The following is a 17,495-nucleotide window of genomic DNA, read 5'->3' as shown; positions in this document are numbered from 1 at the left end:
GTTAGGTAGACTGATAAGGCACTATCTTCATATAAGTACAAGTCAACCAATGTGGCAGGGAAAAAAACCAAAACAAACAAAAAGCCTCAATTTTTTATTCTTCAAAATTATCTTAAAGATTGATATTGGTAGTTACAGTCGACTTATCTTTTAAGACATTTCTTTACATTATTTTGACAAAATTAAAATGTCTACTTGCTAAAAAAAAAATCTATATTTGAAGAACTTTTATCAAAATTAACGCTGCCAAAGATGTCTGAGGAATTGTTAATGTTTCTATCACTTGTTTTAGAGTATGTTATTCTAATAATTTGTAATTTTCTTGGACTTTGGTGAGGAAGGAGTTATGGGACCACAGTCTTCTATTTGTAAATAATCTTTTGTTAACTTGTCTTGACCTTTAAACTACATATTTGGAAATGGCCATTTTATGGAAAAATTGAAAAATTTTTGATAACAGTACAGAAGAATAAGTGAATTAATTTTACTTAATTTATACTGAACCACCAATGACAAATAAATTTTTTTTGATTATTTATGTTTTTATTTACAAAACTAAAAATCAAAGTTTAGAGTTAACAGAAGGAAACAATTGTTTAATTAGTCAAAAGAAGAAAACACTTCATTATTATGGTTATGCAAATCATTTCTCATTCTGAGGATAATTGTCCCAGAATCTAGCCACTGTACAGTCTCAATTGAAATGCCATTAACTTAATTGTGTGATAATATGATTATTCATCCACCTATTTTCTACTTTTCTTTTATGATGCTGTTCAAATATCACTTCTTCCATCCCAGGGTATTTCTCTCTCCTTTTTGTGACTGCTTTTTTTTTTTTTTTTTTTTTAAACAAAGCTATGAGACTTCACAGTACACTGTCACATTCTCAGATTTTGCTATCTTTTTATGCTTAATGAATATTAGCTCAACTAAAGTTTGTTTAATCAATGGCCGATGAGCTCAATCTAATAAAATAAAAAAGGTCCAGGAGATATAAATCACCAAATCGTTTCCTCCTGAGCAGTCATGTATCTCTTAATACGTGTGAGCAATTTTAGTATTGAGCTGGCAAGCAAATATTTCAGGACGGGCTCCATAGGCCTAACCATGAAATCAGTGAAAATAGGAATTTTTTCCACTGAACTATGAAAACTTATGGAGTGCAGGAAAAGATTTTATACTTGTTAACACATTATACTTAGTGAGAGACTTGAAGCCGAGTCCGTGTTGCTCACCACAATACAAATTACCTTAGTAGAAAAAGGGAATCTTTTATTTACCAACATAATGCCCAGATCCCCTGCACAGAGACTAGCTTAATACTAAACACCTGCTGAGTGAACGAACACATGCATTAAGGCCAGCCCGGCCGCTAGAGGCTGCCTATTTTAGGGATTACACTGCCCGGAGACCACTTCTGAAAGAATGTGACCCTGGTCACTTGGCCTCCCCAGAAAAAGTGCTTTACTGATACCGAGCAAGCAGGAACGTAGCCCGGTTACCTTTCGAGGGTTGAGAGCTAACATTTAGTCAGGACGTGAACTGAGAAAGGGTAGCCAAATAGTACGATGACAGTGAGGATGACGTCCAGACCACTGCGTGTCAGCTTCACCCCAGGCAGCCACGGTGCTGGCTGTGCCACAGCCCCCCGGCGACGCCGTGACCTCCGAGTCGGAGCTCTTTCCCCATCAAACTACAGCTCCCAGCACGCACTGCAGCGTACGCCGTACGCTGGAAGGCGGGGCTCTGTAGAGAGGCGGCCGCGCTGCCCGTCCCGCGGATCCGCTCAGTCCCTTCCGTTTTGGCGTTCTCTCCAACCCTGGAGCGGCTATTCGCAGGACTCCGGGGCTGCTGCTTACTCCGGCGCGCCGCCCCTCTCACAGGAGTCGCCCGGGCGGCAGACGCCATCTGACTTTCCGTCAGGCTTTCGCGCTCGGCGCTCCCTCAGTGACGGAATGAAGGGCGTGGCGTTCTTGCTCGGAAGGACCCCGCCGCGGCCCCGGAAGCGTCTCTTCCAGGGCGGCGGTAGTGGTGGTCGCCGTGATGCCTGCGGGGCTAGGCGGCTGACAGCCTGGCGAGGAGCGGGCCCGGGCCCAGAATCTTGGCGGCCACTACTCGAGCGCGGCCTGCGCCATGGCTACCTCTACCGCCTCCTCTGAGCATTTCGAGAAACTACATGAGATCTTCCGCGGCCTCCACGAAGACCTACGACGAGTGCCGGAGCGGCTCCTGGGGACTGCAGGAACAGGTGAGGCGGGGGCGGGCGGAGCCGCGGGGAACTCGGTCGCACGCACTCTGGGAGGAAAAGTCCCCACCCTCCTCCCAGGCCCCAGGCCCTCTTCTCTCCGCTCCTCATCCTCAAACACGCCCCCTAGAGCCAGCTGGGTCCCAGCTCCTGGAGCTCCCTGCTTTCACCGTGGGTTCTCAGGGATGGATCTTGGGAGTATCGTTCTTGATTCTCCTATAGCCTTCAAAATTTTCTCGTCTCATTTACACTTTGGCAAAAAGAGCATAGGAGACTTTAAATCTGCGGTTCTGTATTTCAGTAGAATTGGTTGCTTTTGTAGCTGTCTGTATTTTGTTTTATGCGTTTAAAGGTTATTCTCAAGAGAGGACCATAATTTTCACTAGACTGACAGAGGATCCGTAGCACCAAAAAGGTTAAGAACCCAAAGGAATCGTGACTTTTGGGGTTGGAAAATATCAGTTTGGGGTGGTTGGTCATTAAAATCCGAATGGTGTCGTTTAGATGTGAACCTCTTAGGAACTTTCTGCTTGATTCCAAAACTCAGGTTGCTGGCTTTGAATGAACTAGAGCTGTCCAATTAAATTCGTAGGAAGCATAGTTTTTTGCCTCAGAATGAACTTGATCTTGATGGTAAGGCGGATAAGACTGTGTTTTATTGTTTTCTCTTAAGGGTCAAAGCTCAAGTTTTAGTTACCCAAAGTCATATGAATTAAATGACCGGAGAGAATGAAATAAATACGTTTGTTTAACATGTATTTAGTGGGAGAGGTTACTACGTGTCAGTTAGTGCCCTAGATGCTGTTAATATTGAAAATTATGGTGAAAAGATATACAAATCCCCATTTTAGTGAATTGATGATAATAAAGAAATATTAAGAGGTGATGTTAAGGATAACACAGCCATATCTGGTCTTATTGCACTTTGCTTTATTGTGCTTCACAGATGTTGCATTTTTTTTTTTTTTTTTACAAATTGAAGGCAAGACCCTCCACCTGCAAAAAGATTCCAATTCACTTTATTGTGATACTCACTTTATTGCGGTGATCTGCAACCTGATCTGCAGTATCTCCAAGGTATGCCTGTATAGAGAGATAAAGCAGAGCAAAGGAATTGAGAAGGAGGAGGCACTCTGTTTTCAAGTTGGATGGCATGAAAGACTTCTTTGAAGAGATGTCATTTGAACAAAGACTTGATAAAAGAATGAACCATGCAAAAATCTGGGAGAAATGAGTGTCAGGAGGACAGACTAGCACTACAAAGTCCATTAAGCAGAAATGAGCTTGGCATGTTCTAGGAAGAGCAAGAATGCTAGTGTGTTTGGGGTGGAGTGAGCAAAGGAGGTAGTGGTAGTAGATGAGGCTGGAAAGAGGTAGGCAGGTCATGTTGGGCCTTGTAGACCATGGTGAAAGATTTGCATCTTTTTCTGAATGTGATGGGATGCAGTTAAAGGGTATTGAGCCAGGAGAGTGATGAATCTGATTTACATGGTTGAAAAATACTTTTTTTTCAGTCTGATGCTGAATTAAATTTTGCAGTGTCCATTTCTATAAGGTTAAATAATGCATTCTGTTTGAAAAATAGAAACTTAGTTATATTAACTTTTGTCATCTACACAATCTTTTTTTCATTTCTGTGAAGAGGTCAGTCAAAATGGTGTGAATTTCTACCCAAGCACAAATGCAACAATCCAAAAGTTTGTATGGAACCACAAAAGACACTGATTAGCCAAAGAAATTTTGAGGAAGATGAACAAAACTAGAGGATCACACGCCTGACTTCAAACTATATTACAAAACTATTATAATCAAACTAGTATGATACTAGCATAAAAGCAGACACAGAGATCAATGGAACAAAACAGAGAGCCCAGAAATAAACCCTCACATATATGGTCAATTAATTTATGACAAAAGAACCAAGGATATACAAAGAGGAAATGTACATATAAGGAAAACCCAGTCTTTTCCCCTCTTAAGATTTTCTTTCCTGTATAAGGAAAAACCCAGCCCTTCCTCCTGTGCGTTTCTTTTCTGTGTGTGTCCTTTACTACTCACACAGAACACTTCACTTCTGGTCACCAAATACCAAATGTACAATGAGAGTGGGCATCCATATCTTGTTCTGATCTTGCTCCTGAAAACTTTTCACTGTTGAGTTTGATGTTAACTATGGGCTTGTCGTATATGGCCTTTATTATGTTGAGATACATTCCATATATATCCACTTTATTAAAAGTTTTTATCGTAAATGACTGTTGAATTGTCAAATGCTTTATTTATTGAGATGATCATGTGATTTGTATCCTTCATTTTGTTAATGTATATTACGTTGATTGATTTGCAGATGTCAAACCATCCTGGCATCCCTGGAATAAATCCCACTTGATCAGGATTTGTGATTCTCTTAATGTATTGTTGATTTCAGTTTGCTAATATTTCATTGAGGGTTTTTGCATCTGTGTTCATCAGGGGATATTGGCTTGTAATTTCCTTCTCTGTGTCCTTCTCTGGTTTTGGTGTCTGTTTAATGCTGACCTCATAAACGAGTTTGGAAGTGTTCCCTCTTCTGTCGTTAACTTTATATTTCGTCTGTTTATTATGTATCCTAAGTACCGAGAATGATACCTACTGGGTGCTTCATAAATATTTGCTGAATGATTGTATAACTACTGTGGATTGTTGGGAAAAAGTATATGATTGGGTGTTGAAAGGAGTATCACTAATTCTATTATACACTGTTTTTTGCATTTTCATCACTTATACATCTAGTAAAACAAAGGATAACTAACAGTGTGTCCTATTATAGAAAGTTTGTTTGGCATTCATAATCTGTTAGCATATGTGATAATTATTAATCCATTTAATATGACATGAAGCACTTACAGCCATAATTTCTAGTCTTAGTTTTGTAGCATCTGAAAAGATACCTCTCTGAATACCTCAAATTGCTGTAAATTCTTATCCAAGAAACAGAGAAAGTGCCTATAGTTGTATTTTTTAGTTTTGGTTTTGTAGCACCTGAAGGCATCTCTCCATATGTCTTAAAGAGTGTTGTAAAATTGTCAAAAATTTTCCATTTAATTTACTTAAATTTCGATACCTATACATGAGACCTTATCTTGGGAACCAGGAAAAGAAAAAACACTATGGAGGACTCTTTGCAGCATATTGGTAAATACTAATTACTCACTGACTGGAATTTAATTTTTCCAACACTATATTCATTGGTGAATTTTATTTTTGCTTTTAGTTTATTCTACCTAAGGATTTACTTAAAAAACAATGGTAGTTAGTATTTATTGAACCCTTGATATACCTAGCGTCTGCCAAGTGCTTGTTATATGTATTATCTCTTTTACCCTTTCAGACGACCCTATAGGTCAGTTGTTATAGTTCCCATTCACAGATGAGGAAACAGATTTAGAGGACTCTGATGTGTAAAATCAGGTAAAACTATTGTGGTCTACATATAGAGGATGTAGGTCCTAGAAATGCCACGGTGGGTGCCAAAAGCAAACTGGCCACATATTTTAAAGATCCTGGTAAAACCGAAATTATCTCCACAGCTCTCACGGGCCAAGGTTAGTCATTCTTGAGTTGGTAATTCAAACCTCCTGTAAGGAAGAGAAACTGACACCTCGTTGAACGTTAATGGAAGCTTCCTCTGGCTCTTTCAGAGCTGACTTTCTGCTTCTGTTTTATTCCATGTCCAGGGTGTGGTGTTGCCATCCCATCCACTCAGTTTACCAGTCAATCTCAGAGTGAGTTACTCACATGTGACTGGTTTGGGAAAGAGTGTGGGTGGGAGATAATGTTGTTTGGCGTGGTTTACTCTTGTTTATGATGCCCATTCTACCCAGTATGTAGACTGGCTTTTTTGTAGTTGATTATTAGTGTTAATTCTAACTTAAAAATTAAGAGATTAGAACAGATCTTACCGTTGCTAAGGGCTATACCTTGGGAGCACAGAAATGTTCCTTAGTGCTATAATGTACAGAAACATTGGATTGGGAGTCAAACTTGCATTCTAGAACTAGTGTTGCCATACCTTTATTCCTCTTATGACCTTGGTGAAGGCAGTTTTTCCAGGCTCTAATTTTATCAACTGTAAAATGAGATTAGACTGGATGATCTCTGAGGTCCGTCTCAGCTCTAACATCCATTGGTGTCACGATTCTGTGACTAAAGTATAAAGAAGCAGCTACTGATACCTCTCAGATGGATAAAGGTTCAGCCTCTTTTGAACCTTTAAATATTTGCTTACTTGGCTTCATTATCAGAGAGGATGATTTCAGCGGCTTTTGTTATTTTTTTTTAATGTTAAGATTACATCAAGGATCTCTTAATGTGGTGAGGTTCTTCAAATTGTTTTGAAAGGGAGTGTATCTCTTTTAAAGTTTGTAAGCTATAGAATACTCCTTGGAGAATGTATGTCTCATGAATTCATGTAGAATGGAGTATTCCAACTCCAGAACAACTGAGAATAACAAGATCATGCAGGGAAGTTAGTGAAAGGGTCAAGATTCTGTGGGCTACCTCTTTTCTCCCTACTCTTAAGAATGCAGATTTTTATATCTTTTAATAAAGGAAGAATATGGGAGGAGATTTTGTGACCACCAGAACTGCAGAAAAATGTGAGCTAGGAAGGGAACACACATATATAGACAACTACTTATTACTGTCTGGCTTGGATTAGGAGTAAGTGTGCTTGAGTTTGGAGATGGACCTGTACAGAGGAGTGGTGACACTAAGCACTTGTGTGACAGTTTGTTGCAAAATAATATGATACCTCTCCATGAAAGTAGCCATTCTTGATTGCAGATATTATTTCATTGCTGGTGGCTGAAAACTCAGCCCACTCAGCCATAGTAACAGCTGCTTTGGTGCCTGTTTCATTTACATCAGGGTGGTCAAGATGCAGACCATTTGCCATGGCTTAACTTTTATTTGGATGGAATTGGGTTCAAAAGTCAAAACTTAAGGTTAAAATCAGGTTAAACAAAATTATCCAAGAAAATTTTGGGACAGCATATTGACTACTCACATGCCATTCCTGCATAAGCCCCACTCAGCTGTTTACTTTGGCATTGGAAAAGATTGCTCTTTCTTCAGCTGATGGAAATGTCGATTTGTATTTAGGAGTCATATTGACTGAAAAAACTACTTTAAAAGACTATATCCCCAACTGTGCTGCAACATAATTGAACCTTGAAGACTATCCTAAGTAAAAAGTCAGACACAAAAGGACAAAGACTGTATGATTCCTCTTGTATGAGGTGTCTGGAGTAGTCAAATTCATAGACAAAGAGAATAGAATGCAGTCACCAGAGTTGGGGAGAAGGCAGACGGGGAGTTAGTGCTAATGAATATGGAGTTTTGGTTTGGAATGATGAAAAGGTTCTGGAGATGGATGGTGGTGATGGTTGTACAACAATGTGAATATATGTGATGCCATTTCACTATATACTTAAAAATGGTAAAAATGGTAAATTTTATGTTACATATAGATTTTTTACCACAATTTTAAAAAGACTATATATCCCTAGATTGTGAAGGTAATTCCAAAAGATGAGTTAAAAAATACTTTAAGCAATGGTAACTGTGGTAATAGATTATGTGTAGATTTCCAGGGTGAACATTCATTTGAATGTATACATTTTTAAAAATTAAGCTCCTCATAAATATGACTAATTTTTGCTTGTTAGATATGAAGGGATTACCTCCCTCCTCATTTTATAGCCAAGGAAGGAGGTCAGATCCCAAAAAGATGAAGAGAATTATTCAGGCTTACACACTGAGTCAAGCCCAAAGCTAGGACGAGAACCTAACCCCCTTTACTCACCAGTAGTTCTACCCTGTACAGGTGTTTACCAGGTGATGGCATGCCAGTACTCCCTTCATCATTTTTGACATGTCCAGGTACCATGTTTACTACTTCGTTCTTTATATCAATTTAGTTCATGTGAAACACATTTATTTAATATGTCAAGTTATTTAAAAGAAATTTCGTAACACTACTTTAAATGGAAAAATCGGCAGAACCTATCTAAATGATCAGGAAAAATACAAGGAAGGCAAAACAATGGTGTTTTAGTTAGATGTTAATTGTTTTGATGTTGAAGCCTCTTCTGTTTTTGTTGAAAGGAGAGAATAGTAATTTTTAGGTATTAAATACATACTAGCACCAAAATGACATGATGCAAGGATTGAAAGAGAATTGAAAGGGGAGTGATTTTCTTACTGCTTGAGTCATTGGTGTTTATATTGTTTCCCATACCATTGCCAGTAGTATGGCCAAAACACGTGCCATATCATACAGCCTCTCCAGCAAATAGAATAGATGGGTTTTGAATTTTTTTTTTGGCAGAAAAGCCGTGGATAAGGGTTAAAAAGAGAAGTGATTCATAGTATGGGTGAAATTGGGGACCGGAATTTCAGAGAACAAATATTGTTAAACATTCTTTTTTATAAAATTTATTTATTTAAATTAGTTTCAAGTAAACGGTACATTGGTTAGACATCTATATAGTTCATAAAACGAGCCCAATTGCTCCCTTCCTCACCCTCCACCTAGCCAGCATATTCATGCTAACAGCATTCCCTCTGCCATGCTCCTCATCCCCATGCCTAACTATCAGCTAGTAATTTATACTCCTTTAACCCTTCACCTCATTCTCTCTGTCCCCCAGCGCTCCTCCCCTTTGTCACCAAATTGTTCACTATATTTGTGAGTAGTCTGTTTTTGATTAGTTTGTTCTTTCTGTTCCTTAGATCCCGCATATAAGTGAAATCATATGGTATTTATCTTTCTCTGACCTATTTAAGTCAGCATAATAACCTTTAGGTCCATCCATTCATTGCAAATAGTAGAATTTCACTTTTTTTTAAATGGCTGAGTAATATTCCATTGTACATATGAACCATAATTTCTTTATCTATTTGTCTGTTGATGAGCATTTAGGTTGCTTCCATATCTTGGCTATTGTAAATTGTGCTGCCATGAATTTCGGAGTGCATAGATCTTTACGAATTATTTTAGTTTTCTTTGGATAAATACCCAGAAATGCTGGTGCTGGGTCATAAAGGTATATTATCCATTTTTGATTTTTCGAGAAACCTCCATACCTTTTTCAGTTAAACATTCTTATTGATAAAAGTGTGCCTAGTTAGGGTTGGGGGAAGAAAGATTTGACAGTGATTAACTTAGACCTGTAGTGTTTCTTAGCAGTGACACTATTGGCCTTTGGGGCCAGGTAATTGTTGTGCAGGATTGTCCCAAGCATGCATATTCTTGTTCCCTGGATGCTAAATGCCAATAGTAATACCCTCCCTCTCCCCTTTCCCCAGTCATTATGGTAACAAGCTCCCATACATGTCTCAATGCCTTTTAGGAATGATTAAGTACTACTATCTCCAGCAGGGGAGGAATGGGGTTTTATTCTAAGCAGAGGGGGTGGCCTCTACAAATGTGCTGGAGTAGGACTGAGCGTTTGAAACTTGTCTTATTTTTCCAGAAGAGAAGAAGAAGTTGATCAGAGATTTTGATGAAAAGCAGCAGGAAGCAAATGAAACGGTGAGAACAGGGAGCAAGTCCTTATTTCTTCTACTTGGTATTCATCTTTTCCAGTGCTTATGACCTGATCACAGATTAACTCTTCCCACCTATAGATTCTGATTTTGATTATTTCTTTTTAAATGAGGCCAGTTAATGGGAATGAGTTAACAAAAACAAATGCGTAAAGCTTGAAGACGCTCCTGAAATAAAGCTTCGATAATACTAATAGTTCCTGATGTGATTCGTAAGGGCATTCTCATACCTTTTCCTGGCTGGTCTTTTAAAATCTCATTTTAAAAGCTGGCCATTAAGATCAGTTCTTTGTTTAACTGTCACAGAAAATGTAACAGGGAGGTGGTTCCAGCCACATTCCCTTCTATTTTAAAAGACAGCATAGTGGCTGGATTTGGTACCTTGGGCGAGATGTGCATGGATGGGATGAGTTCCTAATCAGTCCCTAATGATGTCAGAAATTGGTCCAGGTTGCTAAGCAGTTTTAACAACTACTTTTCTCTTAATTTTGCCTTTAAGGAAACAAACCTTGCTCTCACCTATTAGGAGAGTCCTTCTGTCTCCCTGATGTTCTAGTTTCAGCAAACCCTATGGGAGCCTGGGGCTGAAATCCAGGTCCCTAGTAGAATTCTGCAGAAATAGTTGTGCTTAGTCTTTGCTACCCCAGAGTAGACTGGGAAAAATTCTTTTTAAACTAGAGAACATCCTTCTTGTGGAAGAACTACTTCCCTATCCTAATGAAGTTTGAGAAGTTAAGCTTATCTGCTTCCTTTTCTCAGTTGTACATCTGTTTTAAGAATTGGGCCACCAGACTGTGAAAACTTTCTCCTTCATGATGAGAGTACTGTTATTTTCTTAATACTTGTTACAGAGCCAGTCTTTTTTGGTTAACATCTTAATAACATTTTAAAAATCTTTTAGCTAATACCAATTTATTTTTTGGTGCTTACTTTCTTTCTCTGAACTTAGCAAAATGAACCAATCCTACTCTGGCCATCTCAGGCAGATGAAAATTATTTATGGCCTCTTGTGAACGTGTCTAGGTTTTGTATTTCACTTATCCCAGGAAAACGGAAATCTGATGTGGGCCTGTGGTAATCTCCCACAAGGAGACAGTTTTCAGAAAGAGGAGGAGGAAAGGAAGAACCTTGATGCCAGACCCCCTGTCATTTTTGGTATAGTAGGCCTCAAAGTGCTTTATGACAGCACTTGAAACATAACAGGCTAAGAACTTGGTATACGGAAAAGAATTTGAAGATTCCAAATCCTGACTTCTTTCATTGTATGTAAATTTGAGCAGGTTTCTTCAAGTTTTATATGTGAAATAAAATAGTATTTTCTACTTTATTGATTTGTTGTGAAAATTAAATGAGAATGCATATAAAAATATACAATAAGCTGTAAGGTGCTTGTTCATTTTTTACTAATTCAACACATACTTCTCAAATGCCCATTCTATGCTTGATAGGCTCTGTGCAGACATTCAGGATAATGAAGTGAACCTGTTACATGTGGCCCCTTGTCCTTGTGAGCATATGGTCTCATGAGAACTGATTTGGGATATCTGTGGTTTGATGAGTCCAAACTAGGAATATACCTAGATGAGACAGAAAAGAACCAGTCTGTCCACTCACTACTTTTTGTCTTCTTAGCTGTCAGAGATGGAAGAGGAACTACGCTATGCACCCCTATCTTTCCGTAACCCTATGATGTCTAAGCTTCGAACCTATCGAAGGGACCTTGCCAAACTCCACCGGGAAGTGAGAAGCACACCTTTGACAGCCACACCTGGGGGTCGAGGAGACATGAAGTATGGCACATATGCTGTAGAGAATGAGCATATGGTAAGCTGGTTTTTTCCCCTTAAGGGCCCGTGATATAAGGATTAACCATATCGTGGAGTACAGTTCATGTTATAGTATACACTAGACTCTTGTTTTTCCCACCTTTTCTTTCTTGAATCCAGTTCCTTTTCTCCCTTTACCTCTGCTTATTTAAAGCAGATCTTTTCAAAATCCATATGCTTATTTACATTTCTTTGTATCCTTTATATATAAAACAGTGTTTGGTATATGGTGGTGGTATATAAATGTTACCTATTTTTGTTGTCTTTGGACTCTATATTCTGACTCATTTATCCAGTTTCTTTCTTACATGTACCCAAAAAATAGTTAGATTTGTAATTTATGAGTATTGTTATAAAATTAACCCAAGCTTACCTTTACATTTGTATCAAGATGGCCCCAAAGCCAAGATACAGTAGAGAAGGTAGAATGCTTCTTAAGGGGCTAATGCCTTACTGTTGTAAAGTGACTCAAGACTGCTTCTCTAGTCTCCAGTATTCTGATTTATAAAGTTAGACTGGCTAGATCAAAAATCTATATTCTGAAACTATCTAGAGAAGCTAGTTAAAGGAATAAAACTTCATAAAGATTAAATTTAATGTGTTGCATTTGGGGCGATTATATTCCATAGTACGAAATAGAAATGGCCTAGTAAGTAGTGTGGGAGAGAAATGGAAGTACAGACTGTATGTAGTAGAAAGGCTGATGATACAGTTTCATGATGCATCATATAGTTTGAGAGACATTCAGATGATATTGGCCTGACATTGGTGAAGTCAAAAGTAGAGTATTTGAGAATTATGTAAAATTTTCAAAATTCACTGGTAAAGAAAGACTGGGAAAGAGGAGGCAGATGGAGCTTGTTAAAGTGAAATGATAAGTGTAAAGTGACTTTGGTCATTTATTACCAAAAAAAATCCAAGAACAAAGAGGAGATAAATCCGAAGAATAATTTTGCTTTAAAATTATTAGTTTCAGAACTAATCATTTAGATACAATTTAGATACACATAACCACCTTCAGTGGAATTATTGTCCCAAATCTGGTGTTGATTTATGTGATCTCTTTTCCTGTTCTTTCTTAACCTAATCAGGTGACAATCCCCATCTTTTTTTTTAAAAAAAGCCTCATTTCTGCTTTTTTAAGTTAAAGTAACTGGGGTTTATGTCAGCCTCATTCAGTAGTTTTCTTATCCACTGGTCTATATGCCATATATGAAGTGAAGACTTCTTACTTCTGATCTGTGAACCTATCTTTTGGCCTCTTGATGGTGGTATCTGGGAATAGTCACCTGCTCAGTAATAGGCCCCGTGAGCTGGCCCGTTTGAGTGTGTATATACATGCGTATATGCTCTGAATAGCTAAGAACTTAGAGCTGCACCCACTTGTCAGTGGTGGTTCTTGCCTGACAAAAGGCTACTTCTCTCATGCCTTCTGTGCTTAGGATTATAAGTGGAGTAAAACTTTGGTGGGAATTTAAATATTAGGGCACTTCAGTAGTTAGGGCAGCTAGGGCACCTTACTTTGCCCCACAAACCTCCTTCCCTGAAAGTACATCACCAATGTGGCAACTTCAGAGGTATGGTTTTCTGTTTTTGGCCTGAGGTGAAATTCTTTTTGGGCTTACCAAGAGTGTAGCCACTTAAGTTTCTCCCAGAATGTGGCAGTGTCTCAGACTTCCAAATGATTTCTGTATGTGCTGAAAATGAATAGCTTATTCATGGTCCCTCAGTCCTCAGTACCAATGGCAGGAATCTTCAGTGAATCAATCTATTTCTGGAGCTGTAGAATTTAGTTGGTTTGCTTGTCCAGAAAGCACAGGCACTGACATTATGAACAAAGTTAATGTTGATGTTTTTAATTCTTCTTGCCTTGCCTTAAATATAACAAGCAGTGAAGTGGGAGGTATTGTGATCCTGGGTTGAAGGTTCTGCTTTAGTCTGACCTTGAATAGGATCTTATAGTTCATTAGCATCTTTGGTTGTCTTAAAATAATTAAAATTATTGCATACTATAATCCTTTCTTACATAAGCAATGGTCAGAAGGATTGTGCTGGCAATGTATTTATAATAGAAGAAGCCAAACATTTCCCTTCCATACTCCTGTCAGAACCGGCTACAGTCTCAAAGGGCATTGCTTCTGCAAGGCACTGACAGCTTGAACCGGACTACCCAGAGTATTGAGCGTTCTCATCGGATTGCCACAGAGACTGACCAAATTGGCTCAGAAATCATAGAAGAGCTGGGGGAGCAACGTGACCAGTTGGAACGTACCAAGAATAGAGTAAGTCTGGTGCCCGGGGACAGATGGCAGGTGGTATCTGTTGAAATATCCTTCAGCTATCTATAGATTAGTAACAGGTAACCAAAGGGGAAAGTTTTTAAAGGCTTAAAAAAAGATTAATTCTTTTGACAATTCAATGAAGTATCTCTTAAAGGAGTAAGGAAAAAAGAAAAAATAACTACAAGCTGAGTGTAATCCACCAGCCTGCAAAAACAAACTGTAACTCAAGAGGCTGTCCTGGAGTTTAGTTGATGAAATTCAAATCTTAAGTTGCTTCAGTTACTGGCAAGGTATACTTGAAGCCTTTCTCTTTTGAGTAGCCAAGGTAAAAGATTAGCTTGGCGCTAGAAGTTTCTTACAGCAACCTTGGGATATAATAATTTCTAAGCCTACTTGACAAGTATTAAAGTATCTTGTCCTTTCCAGTTTTTTACTTAATCAGAGAGGCTGTCATTTAAATTGGTTTGGTTCCTTGGGCTTTTTCAGCATATGCCCCCCTAATGCCCACTATCATTTAGGAATGTTCAAATTCTAGAGTATATAAACTTTTGAACAAAGGGAACAATAATTGCCATTTTCTCTTCTCAGCTGATAAACACAGGTGAAAACTTGAGCAAAAGTCGAAAGATTCTCCGGTCAATGTCCAGAAAGTAAGTTTTAAAAATAGTCACAAAATTGATGTCTCTTAACTCTAGTCTTTAACCAAGAATGTCAAAACTTTAAACAGTGACTTGCAAAGGTCCTAATAAAACTGAAGAAATAAAGAATGTTGTCCTGTATATTTAAATATCCCAGAAAATCTTTTGTTAAAAATATATTCTGCTTTGACTTGGAGCAGTGGAAAATTTGTCCACTGGAAGCACTTTTAACCCTATCTACATTTTATAGAGAAGATAGCACATAGGAGTATAAGAGCTTCATGATAAAGAAACTGTTTTCTCTGCTATTGCTTAGTGCTTGCGTTGGCTCTACTTGCCCTTCATGGGAGGCAACCCCTTATATATGGGAGTTCTGTCTTGTTAGCAAGAAGTTGACTTGAAAGAAAAAAACCGTTGATGTAAGTGTTGACAGTAACTGAGGCTGTTTGGGATAAGTGGGTAGTGCGCATGAAACAAAATCACAACCGAGCCGTGGAACTAGTAGTAGAGTGAGATTTCCCTAAACAGTGGTAAATTCCTTGTGGAGAGGGGGAAACCAATCTAGAGTGAACATGAGAACCAGAAATTGGATTCTTTGTGTTAGCAAGATAGTAAACTTTTTGAAGCTCCTATATATTACACCTTTGTAGAAATATCCATTTGGGTTCACAAGGGAAGAGAAAGGAAGAGAGGTACTACCCAGCTTCTGGTTACTTAGGACCCATCCCCGAGCTGGACTTTGACACTGGAGAGTCTGCCACGAACATTTCTTCCAACATATGCTCACAGCTGTAGTATGTAACTGGTATGACTATATGGTTAGATAATGATATTTTTCTAACTAGACCCTCCTAGAAAAGTGATTAAAGTGAGGAAGTAACTACTATTTAAAGACATTTTAGAATCAAAACATTTGGTGTATATTGTCCCAGTTTTCAGCATTTCTATGAGGTAGATAAGTTTTTCTCTGCATTACAGCTAAAGAAGCTTTCAAGTTGTCACTTACCAGCTAAAGAACCTCACACAGGCATACCTTATATTTGAAGATACTGCATTTTTTACAAATTGAAGGTTTATGTCAAGTAATTCTGTTGGGGCCATTTTCAGACAGGCTCAGATGATGGTTAGCATTTTTTTAGTAATAAAGTATTTTTTAATTAAGGGTATGTACATTTTTTTTCGACATACATGATGCTATTGCACACTTAGACTACAGTATCATAACTAAATATGAATTGGGAAACAAAATTCATGTGACTTGCTTTTTTACTATATTCGCTTTATTGTGGTGGTTTGGAACTAAACCCACAATATCTACAAGGGATCCCTACTGTATATACTAAGCAGCTACGCGATCAAAAATTTAGTCTGCCTCACAGTACCTGGCCTCAGCCCCAAGTTAAACCTCTCAGTATTAAGAGTGGAAAGAAATAAGGTTATCCAGACTTCTGACTACTCACTTTGCTTCTCTTTATAGAGTGACAACCAACAAGCTGCTACTTTCCATCATCATCTTACTTGAGCTAGCCATCCTGGGAGGCCTGGTTTATTACAAATTCTTTCGTAAGCATTGAACTTCTCTCAGGGAAGGGTTTATGGACCAGAACTTTAACCCTGTGAATGAATGGTATTAGAGATGTAGAATAAGCGTATTGCTGCTCTGAGCTAACAGTTCATGGATGCACTGTGTAGCCAAACTGGGAGGAGGGAGGAAGGATGGGAAACCAGTCAAATGTGAAGGAACAGCAAGAAGACCAGTGTGATATACCAAGGTAATAAATGCTGTTTATGACTTCTTTAAATTTACATAGTACTCCAACATAGTGACACCCTGTGAACTGCAAAAAAACAATTACATTTACAGTAGTAGTCGTGGTCACCAAAATGGAGAGGGAAAGGAAACTTTACAATTGTGAGAATGTGTAAATGTTTTCATTAAGGCAGTATCGACTCAGGTGGCCATGTAGTATCTGTCCCCTCAAACATCTCACAACTCTGGAATGCCCATTCTGATGAACATGTGTCAGCACACAGTGTTTCCTAAATTCTCACACGTTCTTCATTTTCTGATTCATCTGGTGAACTAGGAGTAGGAAGCTGGTCATAGACATTATGCCCTCCCTCCCTTGTCTGACCAAAACTTGAAGCAATCACATCCACTGCCAGGCCAGCTGTAGCCTTGGCTTCTTCCTCTGAAGCAGCCAACTGAGGGTTGACTTCAACAAGATCCAGTGCTGACAGCAGTCCTGAAAGAACAAGTGTATGACAAGACCTCAGAAAATCCCCTAACTACTACTTTCAATGAGGGTCATCCCACTCCAATAGAATAAACCAGGGTTTATAAAAAAGTCATTTTATACTATAAAATTATCTACTGTCAGGAAGCCCTTTATACCTCATCCTCTTGGGCATGAATTTATTAAAACACTGATAGAGTAGGTTTGAAAGAAACTCATAAAATCAATCATCCCTGTTCAACTAACATAAAAGGCATAGCTATCCGGCTTTCTGGATAAAATAAGGAAAGAGCCCGAAAGGTGGTGGGGCAAGAAATTTCCAATCCACTTGTTTTGAAAATGTGTGCTATTTTCCAGTATTAAGGAACCTTCCAGATATCTGCATGTAGTTGTGTGAAGAATTCTCCCATTTCTCACTAGCCAGAGCTCTGTTCCCACTTTTGAACTCTTACCGCTATACCTGTTATCTCTTAAGGCACCATGTGCCCTGAAGTGGTTATTACTGCATATCTTACTCTCACTTCTGCAGGTCTAAGCTCTGAGGGCAGGTTCTTCGTCTGACAGTTTTTAGGTCTCCCATCGTCAAGGGAAGACTTGGCCATAAAAGACTCCAGCAGTAAGTTACCTTCTGTGAGGGTTTGAGAACTGGTGCCAAAGAGTTTGAGATGGGAAGA

The 17,495-nt window shown here is 38.7% G+C and overlaps 2 protein-coding genes across 3 annotated transcripts in view; one reads left to right on the top strand and one right to left on the bottom strand.

The window, feature by feature from the left end:
• Nucleotides 1-1,794: 1,794 nt before the first annotated feature.
• On the top strand, nt 1,795-16,390 carry VTI1B (vesicle transport through interaction with t-SNAREs 1B). The gene is made up of 6 exons (XM_036238624.1): nt 1,795-2,251; nt 9,766-9,824; nt 11,471-11,662; nt 13,773-13,946; nt 14,535-14,596; nt 16,062-16,390. The coding sequence occupies exons 1-6, from the start codon at nt 2,137-2,139 to the stop codon at nt 16,156-16,158; spliced, it is 699 nt and encodes a 232-aa protein (XP_036094517.1). The 5' UTR covers nt 1,795-2,136; the 3' UTR covers nt 16,159-16,390.
• The window catches only part of ARG2 (arginase 2), a 29,918-nt gene continuing 28,767 nt past the window's right edge, over nt 16,345-17,495 (bottom strand). Inside the window, exon 8 of one of the 2 annotated variants that reach the window (XM_016131294.2) lies at nt 16,345-16,830. In XM_016131294.2, coding sequence (XP_015986780.2) covers nt 16,625-16,830 — 206 coding nt within the window. In that variant the 3' untranslated portion in view covers nt 16,345-16,624. The remainder of the gene's footprint in view (nt 16,831-17,495) is intronic. The other variant, XM_016131295.2, reaches the window with a different exon arrangement.

The sequence above is a fragment of the Rousettus aegyptiacus genome, unplaced genomic scaffold (genome assembly GCF_014176215.1).
Source record: "Rousettus aegyptiacus isolate mRouAeg1 unplaced genomic scaffold, mRouAeg1.p scaffold_m13_p_3, whole genome shotgun sequence".
Lineage (NCBI taxonomy): Eukaryota > Metazoa > Chordata > Mammalia > Chiroptera > Pteropodidae > Rousettus > Rousettus aegyptiacus.
The sequence above is the reverse complement of the archived record's forward strand: the minus strand, read 5'-3'. Positions and strand labels throughout refer to the sequence as shown.